This window comes from Chaetodon auriga, chromosome 9 (genome assembly GCF_051107435.1).
Source record: "Chaetodon auriga isolate fChaAug3 chromosome 9, fChaAug3.hap1, whole genome shotgun sequence".
Classification (NCBI taxonomy): Eukaryota; Metazoa; Chordata; class Actinopteri; order Chaetodontiformes; family Chaetodontidae; genus Chaetodon; species Chaetodon auriga.
The window spans coordinates 28,727,601-28,747,600 of record NC_135082.1 but is presented as its reverse complement, the minus strand read 5'-3'; the positions used below and the strand labels follow the sequence as shown (position 1 = coordinate 28,747,600).

General features: G+C 47.7%; 2 protein-coding genes across 3 annotated transcripts in view; both read right to left on the bottom strand.

The window, feature by feature from the left end:
* Positions 1–6,290, bottom strand: part of arap3 (ArfGAP with RhoGAP domain, ankyrin repeat and PH domain 3) — a 33,352-nt gene extending 27,062 nt beyond the window's left edge. The window contains exon 1 of one of the 2 annotated variants that reach the window (XM_076738999.1): positions 6,013–6,290. The gene's annotated coding sequence lies outside the window, so the exon portion shown is untranslated. The remainder of the gene's footprint in view (positions 1–6,012) is intronic. The other variant, XM_076739000.1, reaches the window with a different exon arrangement.
* Positions 6,291–10,935: 4,645 nt separating this feature from the next.
* stard15 (StAR-related lipid transfer (START) domain containing 15) lies at positions 10,936–18,981 on the bottom strand. The gene is made up of 6 exons (XM_076739160.1): positions 18,672–18,981; positions 12,288–12,435; positions 11,999–12,102; positions 11,595–11,712; positions 11,255–11,307; positions 10,936–11,151 (listed from the first exon to the last, which is right to left on the bottom strand). Exons 1-6 carry the CDS (start codon positions 18,816–18,818, stop codon positions 10,936–10,938), a joined length of 786 nt encoding a protein of 261 aa, XP_076595275.1. The 5' UTR covers positions 18,819–18,981.
* Positions 18,982–20,000: the final 1,019 nt, after the last annotated feature.

Genomic DNA, 20,000 nt, shown 5'->3' with positions numbered 1-20,000 from the left:
ACATCCTTCACCTCCCTCAGGCATCCTTCATCGTCCTCAGGCATCCTTCATCTTCCTCAGGCATCCTTCATCTTCCTCAGGCATCCTTCATCGTCCTCAGGCATCCTTCATCTTCCTCAGACATCCTTCATCTTCCGCAGACATCCTTCATCTTCCTCAGACATCCTTCATCTTCCTCAGACATCCTTCATCTTCCTCAGACATCCTTCATCGTCCTCAGGCATCCTTCATCTTCCTCAGGCATCCTTCATCTTCCTCAGGCATCCTTCATCGTCCTCAGGCATCCTTCATCTTCCTCAGACATCCTTCATCTTCCTCAGACATCCTTCATCTTCCTCAGACATCCTTCATCTTCCGCAGACATCCTTCATCTTCCTCAGACATCCTTCATCTTCCGCAGACATCCTTCATCTTCCTCAGGCATCCTTCATCTTCCTCAGGCATCCTTCATCGTCCTCAGGCATCCTTCATCTTCCTCAGACATCCTTCATCTTCCTCAGACATCCTTCATCTTCCGCAGACATCCTTCATCTTCCTCAGACATCCTTCACCTCCCGCAGACATCCTTCACCTCCCTCAGACATCCTTCATCTTCCTCAGACATCCTTCATCTTCCTCAGGCATCCTTCATCTTCCTCAGGCATCCTTCATCGTCCTCAGGCATCCTTCATCGTCCTCAGGCATCCTTCACCTCCCTCAGGCATCCTTCATCTTCCTCAGGCATCCTTCATCTTCCTCAGACATCCTTCATCTTCCTCAGACATCCTTCACCTCCCTCAGGCATCCTTCATCTTCCTCAGACATCCTTCACCTCCCTCAGACATCCTTCATCTTCCTCAGACATCCTTCATCTTCCGCAGACATCCTTCATCTTCCTCAGGCATCCTTCATCTTCCGCAGACATCCTTCATCTTCCTCAGACATCCTTCATCTTCCGCAGACATCCTTCATCTTCCGCAGACATCCTTCATCTTCCTCAGACATCCTTCATCTTCCTCAGGCATCCTTCACCTCCCTCAAAAACCTTGAAACTCTGGAAAATGCTGAAAGAATGCAGGAAACACGGTGAAGGAGGGAAGAACACAACAGGAACATCATGGGACAGGCTCCTCGCCAGAGCCAATCCGGGGACACCGAGGTCACATGACCACCAGACCTCCAGGATGCTTCTGATTTTTAAGCTGGTGGTCAGAAGGAAAATTTCGGTTTGGCCTCATGATGTTGATATTTATCCCTTCATTTCATCTTGTGAAGGTAAATTCAAAAGAGGAAACAGGACGTGATGAAGTGACCTTCAGTCTGACAGACTGCAGCAGGACGATGAAGACTGCTGTCAGTCAGTCACCTTCATCCTGACAGTCCAGAGGTTCATCTGACTGTCTGCAGACACTTTCTGATGTTTCACTTTTCTTTCAAAGACCTGAAAGTGCAAACATCTCACACCTAAACAATAAGGTGAAGTTCTGAGGGAAACTTCAGAATCTGCAGTTTCTCAAACAGAGAAAAGGCAGAAGTCTGCAGAGAGAATCTAATCTGAGAGGAAGAAGAGTCAGAGAGGAGGAAGAGGGCCGAAGCCGGAAGCCGCTGACGGCTGCAGATAGAGGAGAGAAGCGGAGCGGAGGAAGCAGATGCTTCCATCACTTCCACCTTTAAAACACTGCAGAGCCAACAGGCAGTGAGCGGAGAGCCGCTGTGACCACAGCTGTGTCTGACAGGCGGCGACTCCTCGCTCGATCCCGCCTCTGTCAGCGACACCAGGATGAACACGACAACACTGAGCCAACACACGCCGTCGGCTCACTGCACACGTTACACACATGACACACTGAGCGTCACCGGCTGCAGCAGCTCGCACACACAGCCTGTCCCGAGCTCAATGCTAATATCAGCATGCTAACGTGCCCACAGTGCAGCTGACGCTGATGAGGTCATTCAGGTGCTGATCTGATGGTGGCGCTACATGAAGAGTCAATCCATTGATCAATAAAGTGATTACAGTGGATCCTGATGAACGTCTGAACCTGTCTGTCCTCTGACCTCCTTCTGGATCAGCACTGAACTGAAACCACCAACCAAACCAGACCTGACAACACAATGTGACCTCTGACCTCTGCCGCCAGAGTCTGAGCCCCTGACATCCAGCCCCCCCCCCCCCCCCCGGCTCAGCAGACATTCAGACCAGCAAATCAGCAAAAGGGGGAGACTCCTGCTAATGTCCATTTACTCCTCCTCTTCCTCTTCCTCCTCCTCCTCCTCCTCCTAATCAGCTCTGTGGATCTGCAGAGGACAAAAGACAGGATACAGCTGTCCTTCAGAGGACACACAGGAAGCACACACAGTCTCTGTCTCTCTCTCTCACACACACACACACACACACACACACACACACACACACACACATATAGAGACACTTCTCTGTTTTTCTATTTTCAATCAGACTGATTGTTTCATCACAATTATCAAGAATTCACAGGTCCAGGATCAGAGCTGATTGAGGTCTAGGATCAGAGCTGATTGAGGTCTAGGATCAGAGCTGATTGAGGTCCAGGATCAGAGCTGATTGAGGTCTAGGATCAGAGCTGATGGAGGTCCAGGATCAGAGCTGATGGAGGTCCAGGATCAGAGCTGATGGAGGTCCAGGATCAGAGCTGATGGAGGTCCAGGACCAGAGCTCTACTAAAACTTATAAATCAGGTTTAAGATGCTTTTATTTTTTGTTGCCTCGTTACTTCCTGTTTCAATCCTACACTCAAAGAACTTTCTAACTTTGTTTCAGCAGCACTGTTTCAATAAAGTTTAATATCATAAACATGCCCTGTTGGACTTTGAGGTCATCGGAAACAAATTAGACAAAGAGGTCCACGTCAGGAGTCCTGAATCTGACATGAGACATCTTCTGAGACGAGGACGGTCGGACTGAAGCGTCACTCAAACATGAGGCGACGATAGAAATTCGATGTTTGTGGAGAATCATCAACCTTTGTTTTTCTTCTGAGCTCAACATGAAAGTCGAACAGTCTTCATCCAGAAAACAGCCTGTTTTTCCTGCTGGCCGCCCACCTCTCCCCAAACACCAGACACACCCTTTCCTCTCCCCATCCATCCATCCATCACCACCATCATCATCATCATCATCATCATCGTGTGTACTTCTCTTCTGTCTCTGGTTAACATCCGACCAGCTTGTCTCTTTCATTTCTCTGTATGTTTTCATCACATGAGGCTTCAAACGTCCACTTCCTGCCAGCGAGGTGTCTGCAGTGAGTCCAACACAGACTCTTCATCAGCCTCAGTACGAACGAGGCCGGCAGCTCACCTGTTCAGGCTGAGAGGAAACTCCCTTTAGACGGACTTTAGACGGTACGTGGACCACAGAGACTCGTCACACTCTAGAAACTAACATGGTTAGCTGCATGCTAAGCTACGCTAACGGCATCCTGACTCCAGCTCCTCCTCACGTCGGTGCAGCGTCTCCACCTGAAGCCTTCAGCCGTTCCCCCACAAACAGGAAGTTAAATGAAGTGGGACAGAACCTGATAGGATGTCAGACCTGTCAATCAAAGCAAACAGGCTCCAAACAATGCTCTCTGTGACTGAACAACGAGAGAAAGAGTGGGAGGAGGGAGGAAAAGAGAGAGGACAAGAGTGACCTTCATTCTTCACCTCCACCGAGAGCATGAGGGGAGGAAAGGGTGAGACACAGGAAGTTACTGAGAGAGACAGACAGACGGACAGCGGGAGAGAGAGAGAGAGAGAGAGACGGGGACAGAGGGGGGAGTAGTACCAGAGAAAAGAAGAGCAGAAAGTAGAGCAGGACTGAAGGAAAGACAAATAAAAGAGAGGGAGGAGGGACAGAAAGAGAGCGGGTGGGCGAGCGAGGCAGTGTACTAACAGTGAGTCTCTATTGTGTCAAACAGAGGACGGATTGTTCCTGAGCTGTGACTGGAACCACACACTGAGACACACTGGGAACACTGGGAACTCTGGGTAACAGTGACCACACACTGGGAACGCTGGGAGGACAGTGAAGCTGTGGTCTGTCTGTGCAGGTACACCGTGGTGCCTTCAGGGTCTGCAGGATCTTCAGCCTCTTTAAGCAGACGCTCAGTGTCCTGCAGGCGGATCTCTGGTCTGAGTTTGTGACAACAAACAGCACGTTTAGGACGTCCAGAGACGTCTCCGCGTGACAGAGGACGACTTCCACAGACACATCAAGTCCCTGAAGGCAGCGCCATGGCAACAGACCAGTGATGACATCACAGTGATGTCTCCAGAGTTTCTCAACAGGAAGACATGTTGGTCCAACTTCCTGTTTCTGGAGGCTGTCAGTTTTTTTACTTAAATTTCTTTGACTTTACTTAAAATCAATCAATCAATCAACTCTGACATTCACGCTGCTTCTTGTACTTGTACTTGTACTATTGTACTGTCTGATCATCACAGATAACGACTTTGAGTATTGATCTGAGTCTGCAAAGTAACTAAAGCGTCACATAAATGTAATCGAGTAAAAAGTACAATACTTCCCTCTGAGAGTACGAGAAAGGAGCAGAAAATGGAAAAACTCAAGTGAAGTACAAGTACCTCAAATGCTACTAGGACTTAGGTGCAGTCGTTGAGTAAATGTACTGATGATACAGAAAAATCAGCACCATACAGTACACGCAGTACACACGGTACACACGGTACACACAGTACACACAGTACTCTGTCCTGTTCACCAGACCTGGACCTGAACTGACCTGTCAACATCTGGACTCTGAGAATAGAGACTGTGATGAAGGCCGACCTGACGCCACGGACACCTTCCTCTTCCTCTTCCTCTTCCTCTTCCTCTTCTTCTTCTTCTTCCTCTTCTTCTTCTTCTGCGCTCAGGTTACAGAGAGCTGTCAGAACCCGGACAGACAGGAAGTCCTCCACAGTTCAGGTCTGGACCGACAGGTGGAGGCTAAAACTAACACAGCAACACCCGATCCAGGAGGAGGAGAATGGCAATATGCCACCACTGCTGCAGAAGAAGAAGAAGAAGAAGCAGAAGAAGAAGAAGAAGAAGGTGGTCCAGGGTTAAGGTGTGAGGGGGGTCACTGCGACGGGGTCCAGCTGAAGCAGGAAGCCGAGTTTCCTCTTTACAGGATGTTTGTGCTGCGAGTGAACGCCCTCCTGAACGTCTCTCTGGTCTGACGCCTGAACACAACACTGACTCTTCACCATCACCACCATCATCATCATCATCATCATCATCACCAGAGACTGGGAGTGGAAGCCAGTAGGAGACCTGACTGTGTTCATATCTTTAAACAAACTTTATTCGTTGTGTCCGTGAACAGTTTGTCAGCTGATGTCATCGATCAATCTGTCTCTCGTTTCTCTGAAGAATCGATTCTGAATTTCATCAATAACATCAGAAAAGAGAGAAATCAGAGCCGTCAATCAAAGCAGCCGAAATGTTTCATCAAGTCACTGATTCAAAATCTGGACAAGAAAATATCAGGTGACATCACGTGACTTCATTAAACAGATCAATGATTTTAATGATCTTACTGCAGAAGATATCACAGGGAATACTGAGTATTTGTACACTCAGTACTCTGCAGTGAATACTGAGTATTTGTACCTTCAGTGCTCTGCAGTGAATACTGAGTATTTGTACCTTTGGTACTCTGCAGTGAATACTGAGTATTTGTACACTCAGTACTCTGCAGTGAATACTGAGTATTTGTACCTTCGGTACTCTGCAGTGAATCCTGAGTATTTGTACCTTCAGTACTCTGTATTCATTCTCTTTGACTCAGACTCTCATCAGATGCGTCTTTCCTCCAGTTTGCGCCCAAACTTCCTCCGTGCGTCACTCCGTCAGTTCAGAGCGCACAAACACAGCAGAGACGGGACTCAGAATCGGGTCTGTGCCGGGTCTGTGCAGGACTGACTGCGGGACCAGCTTCTTCCTGCAGGACTGACTGAGGGAGCGACTCCCATCAGCTGCTTCAAATCAAAAGGTTGCAAGTGTCTCACCTCCGATCCGCTCCGGTCTCCGGTCTCCGATCTCCGATCCACTCCGGTCGCTGGTCTCTGATCCACTGCGGTCTCCGGTCACTGGCTCTGATCCACTCCGGTCTCCGGTCTCCAGTCTCTGCTCTCTGATCCGTTCCGCTTTCTAATCTCTGACCCCTCTGGTCTCTGGTCTCTGGTCTGTTCGGGCCTGTGCAGGATTCCGTCGCGGTGGAAAGACCAGTACAGTCCGGAGCGGCACTCGGTCGGACTGGGAACTCTGGGAGGAGAAACTCCTCTCCGGTCTCAACAACGTGAAGTTACGCAGAACACTGACTGCTGAAACTTCCGGCTACATGCTTCAAAACAAAAGCATCACGACAGGATGTAATCAGTGCTTCCGCTCTGAATGAAAAGTGTGGTTTTATTTTGAAGTTTCCATGTAGTTTCCTGTGGAGAGCCCGGCCTCAGTCCTCTGCTCTCATTGGCTGATTGACATAGGTTCAGAGCCTTTAAGGCCTCTGATGACACATGATGAAGATGTGACTCCTTCACACACTTTGATGAGGCAGAGGTTTTCCTGTGTAATCCCTGTAATCCTCATCAGATGAGCCACATGTCTCCATCTCCACAGAGGCTTTCAGTCATTTCATTATCAATCTATTCTGATTTATTCATCTGCAAAGTAAAGTTACCAAGCAGTAAAAGTAAAAGATTTCCCTCTGAAATGCAGTGGAGCAGACTGGAAGTAGAAAGTATCAGAAAACAGAAATACTCAAGTACCTCAAAATTGTACTGAAGTACAGTACACGAGTTAAAGTACTTAGTTACTACAGATGCAGCCTCACTGTGAATAAAACATTATGAAATCAATAATGATCCAAAATAAAAGCATGAAACGGTGAAATAATCCAACACATTTTTATGAAAACTTCATCCTGTTTCTTTTCACAATAAAAGAGCTTATTTGAGGTGATTTCTCAGAGAGTCGAGATTAAAGCTGAAGAGAAGGAAATATGATGACAGCTTGGAAATAAACATGGAAATATACATGGAAATATCTGGAAATATACATGAAATGTAGTTTTTCTGAACAGCCAGTGAATGGTACTTTAAGCTTTCACCAGTCTCAGAACAAGGAGGACGAACACTTTGGTCTCAGATGACAGAAACGTAGAATCAGAGATGGCTGAAGCTGGAGGAACAGAAGCTGGACAGGAGGTGAAGTCAAAGGTCTCTGAAACCACCCTGAAGCCAGTCGAGGGCAGCGGTGGAGCGTCAGGACCTCGCCCTGAACAGAACTCATGTGTCCCGCCTGTGGACAGCAGGGTGAGTGAGGAAGTCCTCAGCGAACACCGCGTCCTGTCCTCTGTGAGCAGTAAGAAGCTGGACAGCGGTGGAGTTTCCTCCTCGCTGCCAAACAACAATCAGAGTGCTGCAGACAGGAAACAGGAAGCGCCTGAGACAATACAGCGTGGAGAGGACCCGGAGCCCAGCGGCATTCTTCAGGCACGAAACAAGGATGCAGTCCACATGAGCTTTTCCTGATGGCTGCAGGAAGAACGAGCTCAGCGGCCGCCTGCAGCAACTCTCTGTGCAGCTCCAGCCAGCTCGCTCGGCAGGTAAAGAAGACAACCCCTCAGAGCTCCAGGGAGGCTTCGAGTCCTCCGCACTGGAAAACGATGACGTGAAATACTTCAAGACTGGACGGCCTCATCAGATCTGATTCAGTCACAGGTGACGCTCCACTCACTTCCTGGAATTAATCACCTGACACAAGGAACACACTCCCACAGGATTCTCATGTTATTCACACGTTCCCAACAGCGCCACCCTGTGGCCGATGTTCACGTTCCAGCTGTTTGAGCCGCTTTGAACACTCTCGTGAGGATGAGGATGAAGGTCATGTTTCTCTGATCACAGAATCATCATTTCAATCGTGAAGTTTCACGTTTTTAGTTTTAGGAGTTCTGAGTACAAATATGTTCTAATAATAATAATAATAATTAGTAAGTATTTAATTAAGTATTAGTACGTACTAATAGCACACAGTGAAAATACTCACTACCAGTAACAGTCCTGCACTCAAAACCTTACTTATCTTCATCAATGCATCAGATTCTAGAAGATCATCATGTTTGGAGCTCAGCCGTCCTGTGAGAACCACGTATCTCCAAAAAGTGTGACGAGCTCAGAAAAACAGGCTGTTTTCAACGATGATTTTCAACTGATCCAAGAGGCTTTTTAAAGAGTTTACTGAGCTGAAGAAGACATGAAGGAACTCTTCATCCTTCAGTTCAGCTCAAATTCAGCATCAACATGTCTGGAGATATGAGCTTTTCACTGGACAGGAAGGAATCTGAAGAGTAACTAAAGCTGTCAGACAAATGTAATGGAGTAAAAGTAGAATATTTACCTCTGAGATACAGAGTAGAAGTATACAGATGTATAAAATGGAAACACTCAAAGTATAAGTACTTCTAATTTGTGCTTGAGTAAATGTACTTAGTTACTCTCCACTGCTGGCTGTCAGCTGATCTCATCAAACGTCTTCATTCAGCAGCTTCTGTCTCAACAAACTGAGACTCATCATGTGACCAATGAGGAGCGCCGACAGGTGAGCGGCTCAGTCAGTGACAGAAAAATATCAACTTTATTGATCAGAGCAGAATCTGTTGAACCAAACAAAGATTGTTTGTGTGGGTGAGATGCTCGTCTCCTCTGAGGTCTTTGTGCTGCACAACATTCATGTTAAGCAACATTTTTAATCCACCTTGAAGGAAACACACTGATCAATATCTTTATCAGACGAGTTCATGAGAATCGACCTGAAGAGGAGACCCTTAACTTGAAAGTGATTTGTTGAGCTAAAGACACCAGGACTGTCTCTGTCCACTGGGGGGCGCTGCAGACTCACACAGAGCAGCTTCACGCTGCATTCAAGTATCAACAAATGACAGAAATGATTTAATAAGCAAACCTTGAAAAGAAAACTGAGGCTGAAGTCTGCAAACAGCTCACACACCAATCACATCGTCAGCATCATCGTCATCATCGTCGTCATCATCATCATCATCATCATCATCATCACCACCACCATGTGACACTCAGCAACAACAAATAATATATTCAAAGTCTTCACAGGTTGTTTTACTCTGATAAAGAGCCGGAAGATCAGATCAGACGTCAGATCACAGGGAGGTTCAGGGAGAGGTGGACAGTCAGAGGTACACCTGACACAGGTGAGTCAGTCAGACATTAAAGGCCACTGACTCCAGGTCTGTATGAGGACTGTTCAGCTCGACTGGTTCAACTGGTTTGACTGGTCGGGCTGGTTGGACTGGCTCAGATGGTTGGACTGGTTGGACTGGTTGAGATGGTTGGACTGGTTGGACTGGTTGAGATGGTTGGACTGGCACAGATGGTTGGACTGGTTGGACTGGTTGAGATGGTTGGACTGGTTGGACTGGTTGAGATGGTTGGACTGGCTCAGATGGTTGGACTGGTTGGACTGGTTGAGATGGTTGGACTGGTTGGACTGGCTCAGATGGTTGGACTGGTTGGACTGGTTGAGATGGTTGGACTGGTTGAGATGGTTGGACTGGTTGGACTGGCTCAGATGGTTGGACTGGTTGGACTGGCTCAGATGGTTGGACTGGTTGAGATGGTTGGACTGGCTCAGATGGTTGGACTGGTTGGACTGGCTCAACAGGCACAATAAGTGACTCAGAATGAAACCAGTTTTTGTTGGGTGCATTTTCTCAAAAAGAATCAAAGAAGACGATCAGACGGTGGGACGTCTTGCGGGGCAGAACACCCACAGTGAGGACGTCTCGATGGTTCACCTTCAGCAGCATTTTGAGCATCAGCTCGCTCACCTTGTGTCTCGTGTCTGGTTCCATCAGTGAAAAACTTTCTACATTTATGGTCATGATTGTTTCCTGTGGTAAAGGTAGAGAAATTGACTGTAGAATTAAACAGAAAACTGAAGGACGGTGAAGAATCTGGATCAAGGATCAGAGAAAACCAGGAGCCTTTTGAGAGTACAGGTCAAGATACTCTGTTTAACACTGGGTGGGATTCTGGGTGTCCTGACACCTGATCACACAGCTGGAGACACCCCCCCTCACCTGAGCTCCGCCCCCAAAGCTGGTCTCACTTATGTCACCTGATCAGACCTCTGATCAGCTGACCATCCCTGTTAGTCAACAGTAGTACCTGGGACAGGTTCGTCCTCAGGTTTGTCTGCCAGAAAGCCCTTGCAACACCTGGGTGATGTTGTCAAAGGGTCAATGTGAAACCAAACCAGGATCTTCTCTAAACCTAAACACGTAGTTTTTGTCCAAACCAAAGTGTGACAAAAACTGAAAAGAATGATACAAAAAACCTGAAACAACGACTTTCGATGTTACACAAAGCCTGATTGAAGTCCTGCATTTAATCCGTTCATCCACCACAACCTCCACCCTTCATGGACTTCGTCCCTTCGTCATCTGACCTGTTGAAGGATTTCTGTCACAAAGCTCTTGAAGCAAGTGCGAGTGTGATGACACCCCCCCAACAAACAGAGAACAGGGATTCACTGCAGGCCACAAGCTGAACTAAGCATACACAGAAAGTCCTCACAATGCTTCAACTGTGACAGGACAGGACGGGAAGGGGCCGAACAGGACAGGACGGGTGGGACGGGATGGGACGGGAAGGGAAAGGACAGGGGAGCTGTCTGTCATTGCAGGAATGAGGTGACTTTAGCTGCCTGAGCTGAACTGAACATGAACCTGGATCATGTGAGCATTTAAGAGCTGAACCCTGAAAGAAGAACAAACGTATCTGCAGGTAAAACAGTCAGACTCGTGCTGCAGTCCGGCGCTCATCAGTGTGACAAACAAACAAACCAACAAACGGAAAATCAAAGGAAGTGTTGATGCTTTGGGTCTGTGTGGATGTTTAAGTCTCTTCGTCGTCGCTGTGGTGCGTCTTCTCCTCGCTCAGGCTGCTCTCGTCGATGTTCTCCAGGGAGTCGGCTCGCTGCACTGTCAGCTCCGACACGCTGATGCACGGCAGCGAGTTCTGCTCCGGGTACATCCACGGCTTCAGGTTTGGGTTGTGCTTCCTCTTCCACTCCGGATACTTCAGAGACGCCTTGTAGATCTTCCTCATCGCCTGAGGGGACGAAAACACAGTCAAACCTCGTTTACCGTGATGAAGAGGTCCGAGAGGAAGATTAACAAGCTGCGTTTCGTTTATCTCATATTTGCAGATTTACCTTTGGAGCCACAAACTGAGAGACTCTGTTCACCACCCACTTTGGTAACGAACCTGCAGACAGAGGGGACGAGACAGCACGTCACTCAGATGTCCGTCAGGACCAGACTTTACGAGGACGTTTACAGAACACCTTCAAGGACATTTGAGCGTCTCAGGAGTCAGACTCGGTTTAAAGGTGAACATTCAAGTTCAGTTCAGGTTTACGTTTTACAGCTGTACATGTACGCAGGTCATATATTACACACACGCACACAGGCAGATCATACTGGTTTTACTGGTTATTTACTGACTGTTTCACTTATATTTATATATTTATTCACTATTATATTGTGCTTCACCTCTGGGGTCCACCTGGGTCAGGTAGTAGAGGGTGGAACAGTTGGCTCCGTTGGACTGGATCAGGTATCCGGTCAGTAGGGACACGGCTCGGACAAAGTCCTTCTTAGGAGGATGTTGCTGAGGGGACGGACAGAGAAGAAGATGACATGAGTTACTTATGAGTGATCTATGTAAGGTTTTATCTCATGTATCTCAGTCCAGTACCAGTCCAGTACCAGTACCAGTACCAGTCCAGTACCAGTCCAGTACCAGTCCAGTATCCACATTGTGTCTGCAGCACATTTCGCCTCCACCTGGAATTGAATGTGTTGGCTCAGTCTTGCTCTGATTGATGAACAGACTCAGTTTGTGAAACAGTTAGAAGTCTGCGACAGTGTAAATGGATGTACATGTTCATGCTCACCGGGTGTTTGACGGAGTAGTTGATGATCAGGTAGTCGTTGCCGAGAGGAAGCCAAGACCTCATGGTCACAAAGTCCCTGTTCTTCAGAGGGCTCGGACATTTCCCTTCAAACAACATACACAAAAAACGTTTTGACACTGAAATTCAGGACTGAAACACGTCATAACTGTAGAAGTCAAAGCTGTGACCGCTAATCAAAGGTCACAAGATGCTAACGAGGACGCTAGCTCCTGGGTGGATCACATCCCACAATCCAGCCATTGTTACTGAGAAGCAGAGAGGAACTGACAGGAGTAATAGCCGATGTCAGCGTTGACGGTCAGCTTTCCGATGTCATACGTGTCAATCATGTTGGTGTCCCACTTCCTGCGGTAGCTGGTGTCATGGAGGACGTCATACAGCGTCTCTGCCGTCACATCCTTACACACTATCCTCATCTGAGACACAGACACAGAGAGACAGAGAGACAGACGATCAGCCCACTGACAAAACAATCTCCACTCAAGGTCCACTTACGTTTTGTTGTGGATGCTTTGACCGAATCACCGGGCTTCAGTCAGCAGGAATCACACGAACAGGTCATCCTTGCTCTTGGTACAGAAACATCAGAGTGGACGCAGATCTGGAAGCTGCACGATGATGATAATGATGCTGGAGAACCGGGTTCCTTCTGAAGACCCAAATCTGATCAACGGCAGGATACCCGACTGCATAGAGTCCGCTGAGTGTTCTGACTTGTTGGTTTTGTCATTCGCTCCAGTTGAGTCAGTTTGATCACATCTAGTGGATGTTAGAGGAACTGCAGGGAAACACAGTGCAGCTCTGAGGCTGCAGACTGGAACACAATCAAGAACGTTTGACCTTATTTTCAACGTACGAGCGTCACAGTTTTTCTTGGACCATGTCATGTTTACTGGTGAGAGTCTTTGAGCAGGGTTTCACTGCACCAGCCTCTTATGAAGTATGTCATTACAAACCCATTTGCTGAACATTCACAGGCTGGTAGGTTTTGTTCAGACGATCGTTTTCACTGCATATAATGAGAGGATTCAGCGCCTCTGCTGCTGAGCTGCAGATGGATTTTAATGGAGCCTTAAATCAGCTGGACGGAGTCACTGAGGAGAAATATCTGAAAGAAGCTGCAGAGCTCTAAAAGTAGCTGTGTAGGATGTGTTGTGTAATATCTGAAGCAGCTCAAGGTCCTTCATCCCTCAGTGTGAGAAAGCTGCTGCTTTACAGCTTTTAACAGAACCGCTCACCTGGAAACTCTTTGTTTCTGTACTTTGCCAATGATTTCAAACTTTGTGCTCCTCACCAGGAAAAGGATCAAATTCTGAGACGACTGTTCGAGTGATATCATCAGAGGTCTGGATGTCACTTTTTTCCACTGCTGTAGTCTTACAGGAGCGCTGGGCTCGGCTGAGCTGCAGTCATCAGATATTGTGAGGGTCAATGCTGTAAAACGCTCCGTGTAACTCAATCAGCGCGGCTCTGCTGCAGCGTTAATGATTCATAAAACGCTGAGCGTCACGTCTTTGTCTGTCAGTCACTCACCAGCAGTCCCTACATCTCATCTCTGTGTGGATGCTGCAGTAAAGAATGTTGATGCTGTGACCTGCAGCTCGCGTTGAGTTTCAATCACAAATTATTCAGTCGGGCCCATTTCATGGACTTCACATATAAAACGCTCATCATCAAACACAAGGTGAAAGAAAACAACAGTGACCATAGAACAGAGCAACACAGAGGAGCATCTTCAGGCAGACATTTTTAGCTTAGCTTAGCACAAAGAAAGAGTCTGTCCTTCAGGTCCTGACTAATGGACAGAAAAGTTTATGATGTCACAGTGAGGCTGACCTTTGACCTTCTGGATATAAGACATCATCACCTCATCACTTTATCCTCTGAGACATTTGTGTGGCGCTTTGCCATTATTAGCGAATGACTTGTTGGGTTATGGTCATTAATATGTTTTATGAGGTCATGGTGACCTTTGACCTTTGACAACATTTTAATCAGTTCATCTCTGAGTCAAAGTGAACGTTTGAGTTAAATTAAAAGAAATTCTCTGCAGGCGTTGCTGAGATATCACATTCATGAGGACGGGACAGATGCACATAAGGACAGATGGACAGATGGACAGAAGGACATAAACAGGTGGATTCCAGGACAGGTGAAAGAAGATTGTTTTACAGATGTAATAAAAGGTCTTTTCTTGGATTGTTGTCCTGTTGTTTGCTGTCTTGTTCTTTTGTTGTCTTGTTCTGATGTCCTGTTGTCTTGTTGTTTTGTTGTCCTGTTGTCTTGTTGTCCTGTTGTTTTGTGTTGTTGTCCTGTTGTTTTGTTGTCTTGTCCTTTTGTCTTGTTGTGCTGCTGTTGTCTTGTCCTGTTGTCTTGTTGTCCTGTTGTCCTGTTGAGGCCTTCATACCACCTTAGTGTTGACTGTGCATCACTAATCGCTCACTAGCTGCTGGCTAATGTCAGTAATGCTAACATTGATCAGATCGTGATGATGCATCTGTTAAAGTAACAACATTGTGTGCTGTGGTGCTGAAATTTAGCATTAGCTAGCTAGCTAGCTGCCTAGTGCTAACCTATAGGCTAAAGACACACAATGATACTGATATCCATCTAACGCTGACAAGCTAATATCAGATAAGTGATGTTAGCATTTTAGCTGCTTCTTTTTAGTTGCTTCTGGTCTTTGTGCTAAGCTAGGCTAAACATGTTACAGTACTGGACACACAGAGATGAACTGACATCCGTCTTCTTGTGTGACACATTACAGACGTACAGTTCAACAGCTCGGACGGTTAATTAGCACCTGTCCACAGGTAAAGCCTCTTTTCATGTTTCTGTTCCTCCCGTTTGAAAAGTTGTGAGTTCCAGAGATTTGAATTATTCATGTGTGAGAGGAAGCGCCTCGCTGCTCCAGAAAGACCTCCTGAATTATTAAAGCAGGAGCCATCATCATCCTTATCATCAGCGCTGCTTTTGTGTCTGTGAGTGTGTGCAAGTCGCTCAGTCGTCGTTCAGTCGGCGTCATTCATCTCTCCACAGTGACTTCCTGTGGTCCTGCGGTTCACTTCCTGTGGTCCTTCACTTCCTGCGGTTCACTTCCTGCCATCAGTCTCGGGTCAAATGGTCTCAAAGATCAGAGTCATGAATTGAAGGTTGTCTTGTCCATCTTGTCTCAGCAGACCGCGTCCTTTTTGACTCTTGTCTTTCATGTCTCTTGTCATCATGGAAAGACGTGAACAAAGAAAAGCCTGGAGAAAGTGAAGGCGGAGAGTTTGTAGTTTTGATTAATTAAAGATAATAAATGCCTTTGAGGGTCAGTGCAACCTGAACTCACCTCCCGATCTGATTAGACCTCCGTGAAAGTAAATCTTGGTTGTTTTACTTTCTCTGTTTTCGTCTGTTATTTATTAGTCTTAATAAACTCTCATGTTTGATGAATAAAATGCATCTTTGAATCTGACCTGAAGTCTGTCTTCATATAATCCCTCAGAAGTGTTGGAATGCGGCCCATCCCATCATGCTGTCCTCTGGGTTCGGATGATATTTATCTCGATCGACAGCAGAGTGTCGACGGAGCGGCTGAAGTTTCTTCATTCTCATTGGGCAGATTTGTTTCCAGCGTGACATCTCATCTTTCCTCCAATTCTAAAACCTCTAAAACACCTCAGTTAGCCTCAGTTAGCCTCAGCTAAGCGTCAGTTGGCTAACATACAGGCGCTAACGGCCAGGAGTGTCCAGACGTGTCCACTACGTACTGAAAAATGACAAACCGCACTGTCAGACGCAAAATGAAGACTATGGTGTCTGAAACGTCACCACAGAGACAAACAGGGTCAAAAAGTGTCTGCTGGACACGTCTCAGCCTATCAGCAGCTGCACATTACAGACACACGTCCAGCTCAGTCTGTCTCAGACCGACGCTGCAGACAACTTCCTCCAGACGTCTCCATCCCAGACGACTGTCCTACTTTTTTTAAGCCCGAACACATGTACACACGTATATGTACAGTACGTACATGTACATTATGTACATGTACAGTATGTATATTTACGGTATGTATATATTGTGTAGTACTATATCAGCACGCTGAATTCTTTTTTCCTGCAGGTCCACCTGTCAGCTTTCACCTGTACGCTGGTCTGAGTACATCACCATAATAATAATCTTCATAAAGTCTTGTCTTATCTTATCTTATCTTATCTTATCTCACACACAGACCTGCTGCAGCAGCTTACAGCTGATGCTCTCAGGTGTCTTCTTTACTGTCTGAGTCCCCCTCAGCCTCAGGAGGAGTCCCACGTCTCCAGACTGGAAATGCTCCAGTAAAGTAACAGACGCTGTAAAGTGAACTGGAAGTGAACTGGTTTCTGTCTCAGTGCTCTCTCTGCTGGAGCGTCTTCTGGCTCTGCTGTCGTTGGACGCCTGTCCACGTCCGTCCTCAGGTTTCCAGCCGTTACGTTTTCCTTTCCGCTCTGAATTTTTCAGACGCTGACGCCGAGCGGCGGTTTGTCTTTCCTCTGCAGGAGGCCGCTGGGCGGACGACCACGAGCTGTTCCACTGAGAGACAAACCCGCATGTCGAGCATCTGTCCCCGGGCCTGCGTCCACAGATTTATTGACAACTGTTGCCATGGCGACAGGCAGTGCAGCCCAATAGCCAGTAAGTAAGACAATAAGTAAATAAAGAAATAAGTCGAGTCTTCATGTGGCACATTTGACAGGCAGAGCTGCTACATCGTTTACAAACATCAGACAGTGGACAACGTCCCTCATGGAGACGAAGACAGATCAGAGAGACAGGTCACGAGACAGGTCAGAGCAGCATCTGACCGTTCTGCTTCACAGCGACGCTCTCGTCTCGTCTCGTGTCATAAATCCAGCGCACCCTTTCCATCAGCAGCAGAGCTCCATGTGGATGTCAGGTCAGAGCGCTCAGCTGACGACCTGCGGCGTCCTCTCACGTGTCCACCGCCAACACCACGACCACCACGACCCGTGTGTGACCCAGGACGCTCATTTTTCTTTGTTTTCAGTTGAAGCACAAGATCAATCGTTAAATAATGAAGCTTTTCCAAAATAGTCCAGCAGCTCGACTCGTTTTGTCCGAACAATCAGTTAAAGACATTCAGTTGACTGAGGTTCACGTGATGCTCGAAGCATCAAACAAACATCAAACTGACCGACCGATCGACTGACCGATCGACTGGCCGACCGATCGACTGACCGATCAACCGACCGACTGACCGACCGATTGACCGACCGACCGATCGACCAACTGACCGACTGACCGATCGACTGACCGACCAACCGACTGACCGACCGGCCGACCGATCGACCGACCGATCGACCAACTGACCGACTGACCGATCGACTGACCGATCGATCAACTGACTGATCGACCGACCGATCAACCGATCGACTGACCGACTGACCGACTGACTGACTGACCGACTGACCGATCGACCGATCGACTGACCGATCGACTGACCGATCGACCAACTGACCGACTGACCAATCGACTGACCGACCAACCGACTGACCGACCGGCCGACCGATCGACCGACCGATCGACCAACTGACCGACTGACCGATCGACTGACCGATCGACCAACTGACTGATCGACCGACCGATCAACCGATCGACTGACCGACTGACCGACTGACTGACTGACCGATCGACTGACCGATCGACCGACCGATCGACCAACTGACCGACTGACCGATCGACCGACTGACCGATCGACTGACCGATCGACCAACTGACCGATCGACCGACCGATCAACCGATCGACTGACCGACTGACTGACTGACCGACTGACCGATCGACCGATCGACCGACCGATCGACCAACTGACCGACCGACCGATCGACCAACTGACCGACTGACCGATCGACCAACTGACCGATCGACCGACCGATCAACCGATCGACTGACCGACTGACTGACCGATCGACTGACCGATTGACCGACCGAACGACCGACCAACTGACTGACCGATCGATGCCAACATGACATGATCAGCACAGCATGAACCTCTGTCTTCCTCCATTCACCATCTTTTCATCGTCTGTTTATGCGGCGCGAGCCTCTCCCAGCATGCACTGGGGCAGAGCACATCCTTTACTCACACCTGTCTGGTCTGGAAGCATCAGAAACACCTGAGGGAATTTTTGCTTCAGACTTGACTTTTGTTTTTAATTTCACTTCAGGCAGTGGATGGAAGTCTGTCGGACTCATTGATTAAGTGGCTGGTGGCCTCTGTTCTGATGTCAGTGAGCTGTCACATGATCACTGCTGACTGACGCAGGTGGACACACCTGAGCTGACAGCTGGGGATAACGATCCGATCATTTGCTGGTTCACGTGTTAGATCTTTTTCTAACGTTTCTGAATAAATATTGATCGATGATCGATACTGAGAGACAGAGTGAGAGAGCCTAGCTGTGGTGACGTCATCATCACAGAGAGTTTTAAAATGAATAAAAGTGATGATGAAAACTGTTTCATATCGACAGATCGACTCTATCGACTCTTTAAATTCACCTGAAAGGTGTGACATGAACCTTTTCCAGGCAGTGCTGTCCGGGCTGAGCCTCGTATCTCCAGAAAGTGAACTTTGACGGTGACAACTGACCTGAGAGCAGCCTCACCTTCAGCTTCTGGACGCTCCTGCTCTCCTCCTCGCGGCACCACACCGTCACTCCCGCCTTGTTGTAGCGGCTGATCCATCCATCGGGGTTCAGACACTGGTCTTTGAACGAGGAGAAGTCCGAGTCATCCGGGATCTGGACCGGCATCTCCGCCCGCAAACGGTTCGAGATGAGCTGAATGAAAGCCGGAGTTCTGCTTTACATCAGTCAGTCCTGGAGGTCTCAGCTGCTCCTGAACTGGTCTTTGAGTGATGCTGCAGGCTGCAGGTTTTCTTTGCTCTGGATCCGTGACAGCTGCAGATCCCTGATCACTGCAGAGAGGAGACAGCAGACGAAGAGCTCTCACTCCGAGCGACTTTCAGGAGACGAGACAGAAACAAACATGGAGTCTCCGGCCTTTTGTCCCCCAGAACCAATAAGAAGAAGTCCCACAGCGGGGACATTTGATTCAGTGGCTTTTATTTCATTATTATTTCATGACTTCATGTCCTTCAAGTTTCTAATATTATAAACTGCAGCGTGTCCTCAGAACACCACTGTCTGAGGTGTGTCAGCTGCTGGGTGTGAACAGAGTGACTCATCTTCTCAATAGACAATCTCTGGTAATGCTGAACACTGCTGCCTTCAGGTGCTCCTGTAAATATGAAGATCTCAGGCTGCTGCCGACAACACAACACGTGTCTTCATGTCAGACTTTCTCCGTAAAACTCTGCTTTAATCTTCGCTTCTTAAGTTCAGTGAACTCACTCACACAGAAACATGTCTGACTGAGTTTTTTGATCTTCTGCAGGAAAATATCCGAAACTGGACATGATTTCATGATTTGAGACAGTCCCTGAATGCATCAGTAACAGTACCTGATACCTGTTGTTCAGGTGGAGCAGTGGGTGGAGTGAAGTGTGTTGAGTCACACCGATGGTCAACAGATCAGGTATCAGCAGCTTTTTGTTTCCATCACTGCAATGAGCTCTGACACACAGAGGAAGAGGAGGAGGAGGAAGAAGCCTCCAGACAGCGTGAGAGGCGTCAAACCTACAGACAGATGATGAAGTTGGACAGAGGTCACATGAAAGCTCGTATGCTGCCTCTGTCCTAAGGTTCAGGGACGATCTTGTGTGTTTAAGGATCGACGTTCTTCACTTTAACTCCTTCATGACCGAAGTTTTCTCCTGATTTCAGGTCTGAAGAGTCAGAGGTCCAATCAGATGAGAGATCAGCTCGTGACCTCGAGCTGTTCCAGTCTGACATGTTCAAACCAAAGACTGAAAGGTGTTTTCTACAACAATTTGAATAAAGTTTTGTGAGTTTGAATGTGAGCTTCTTACTGAC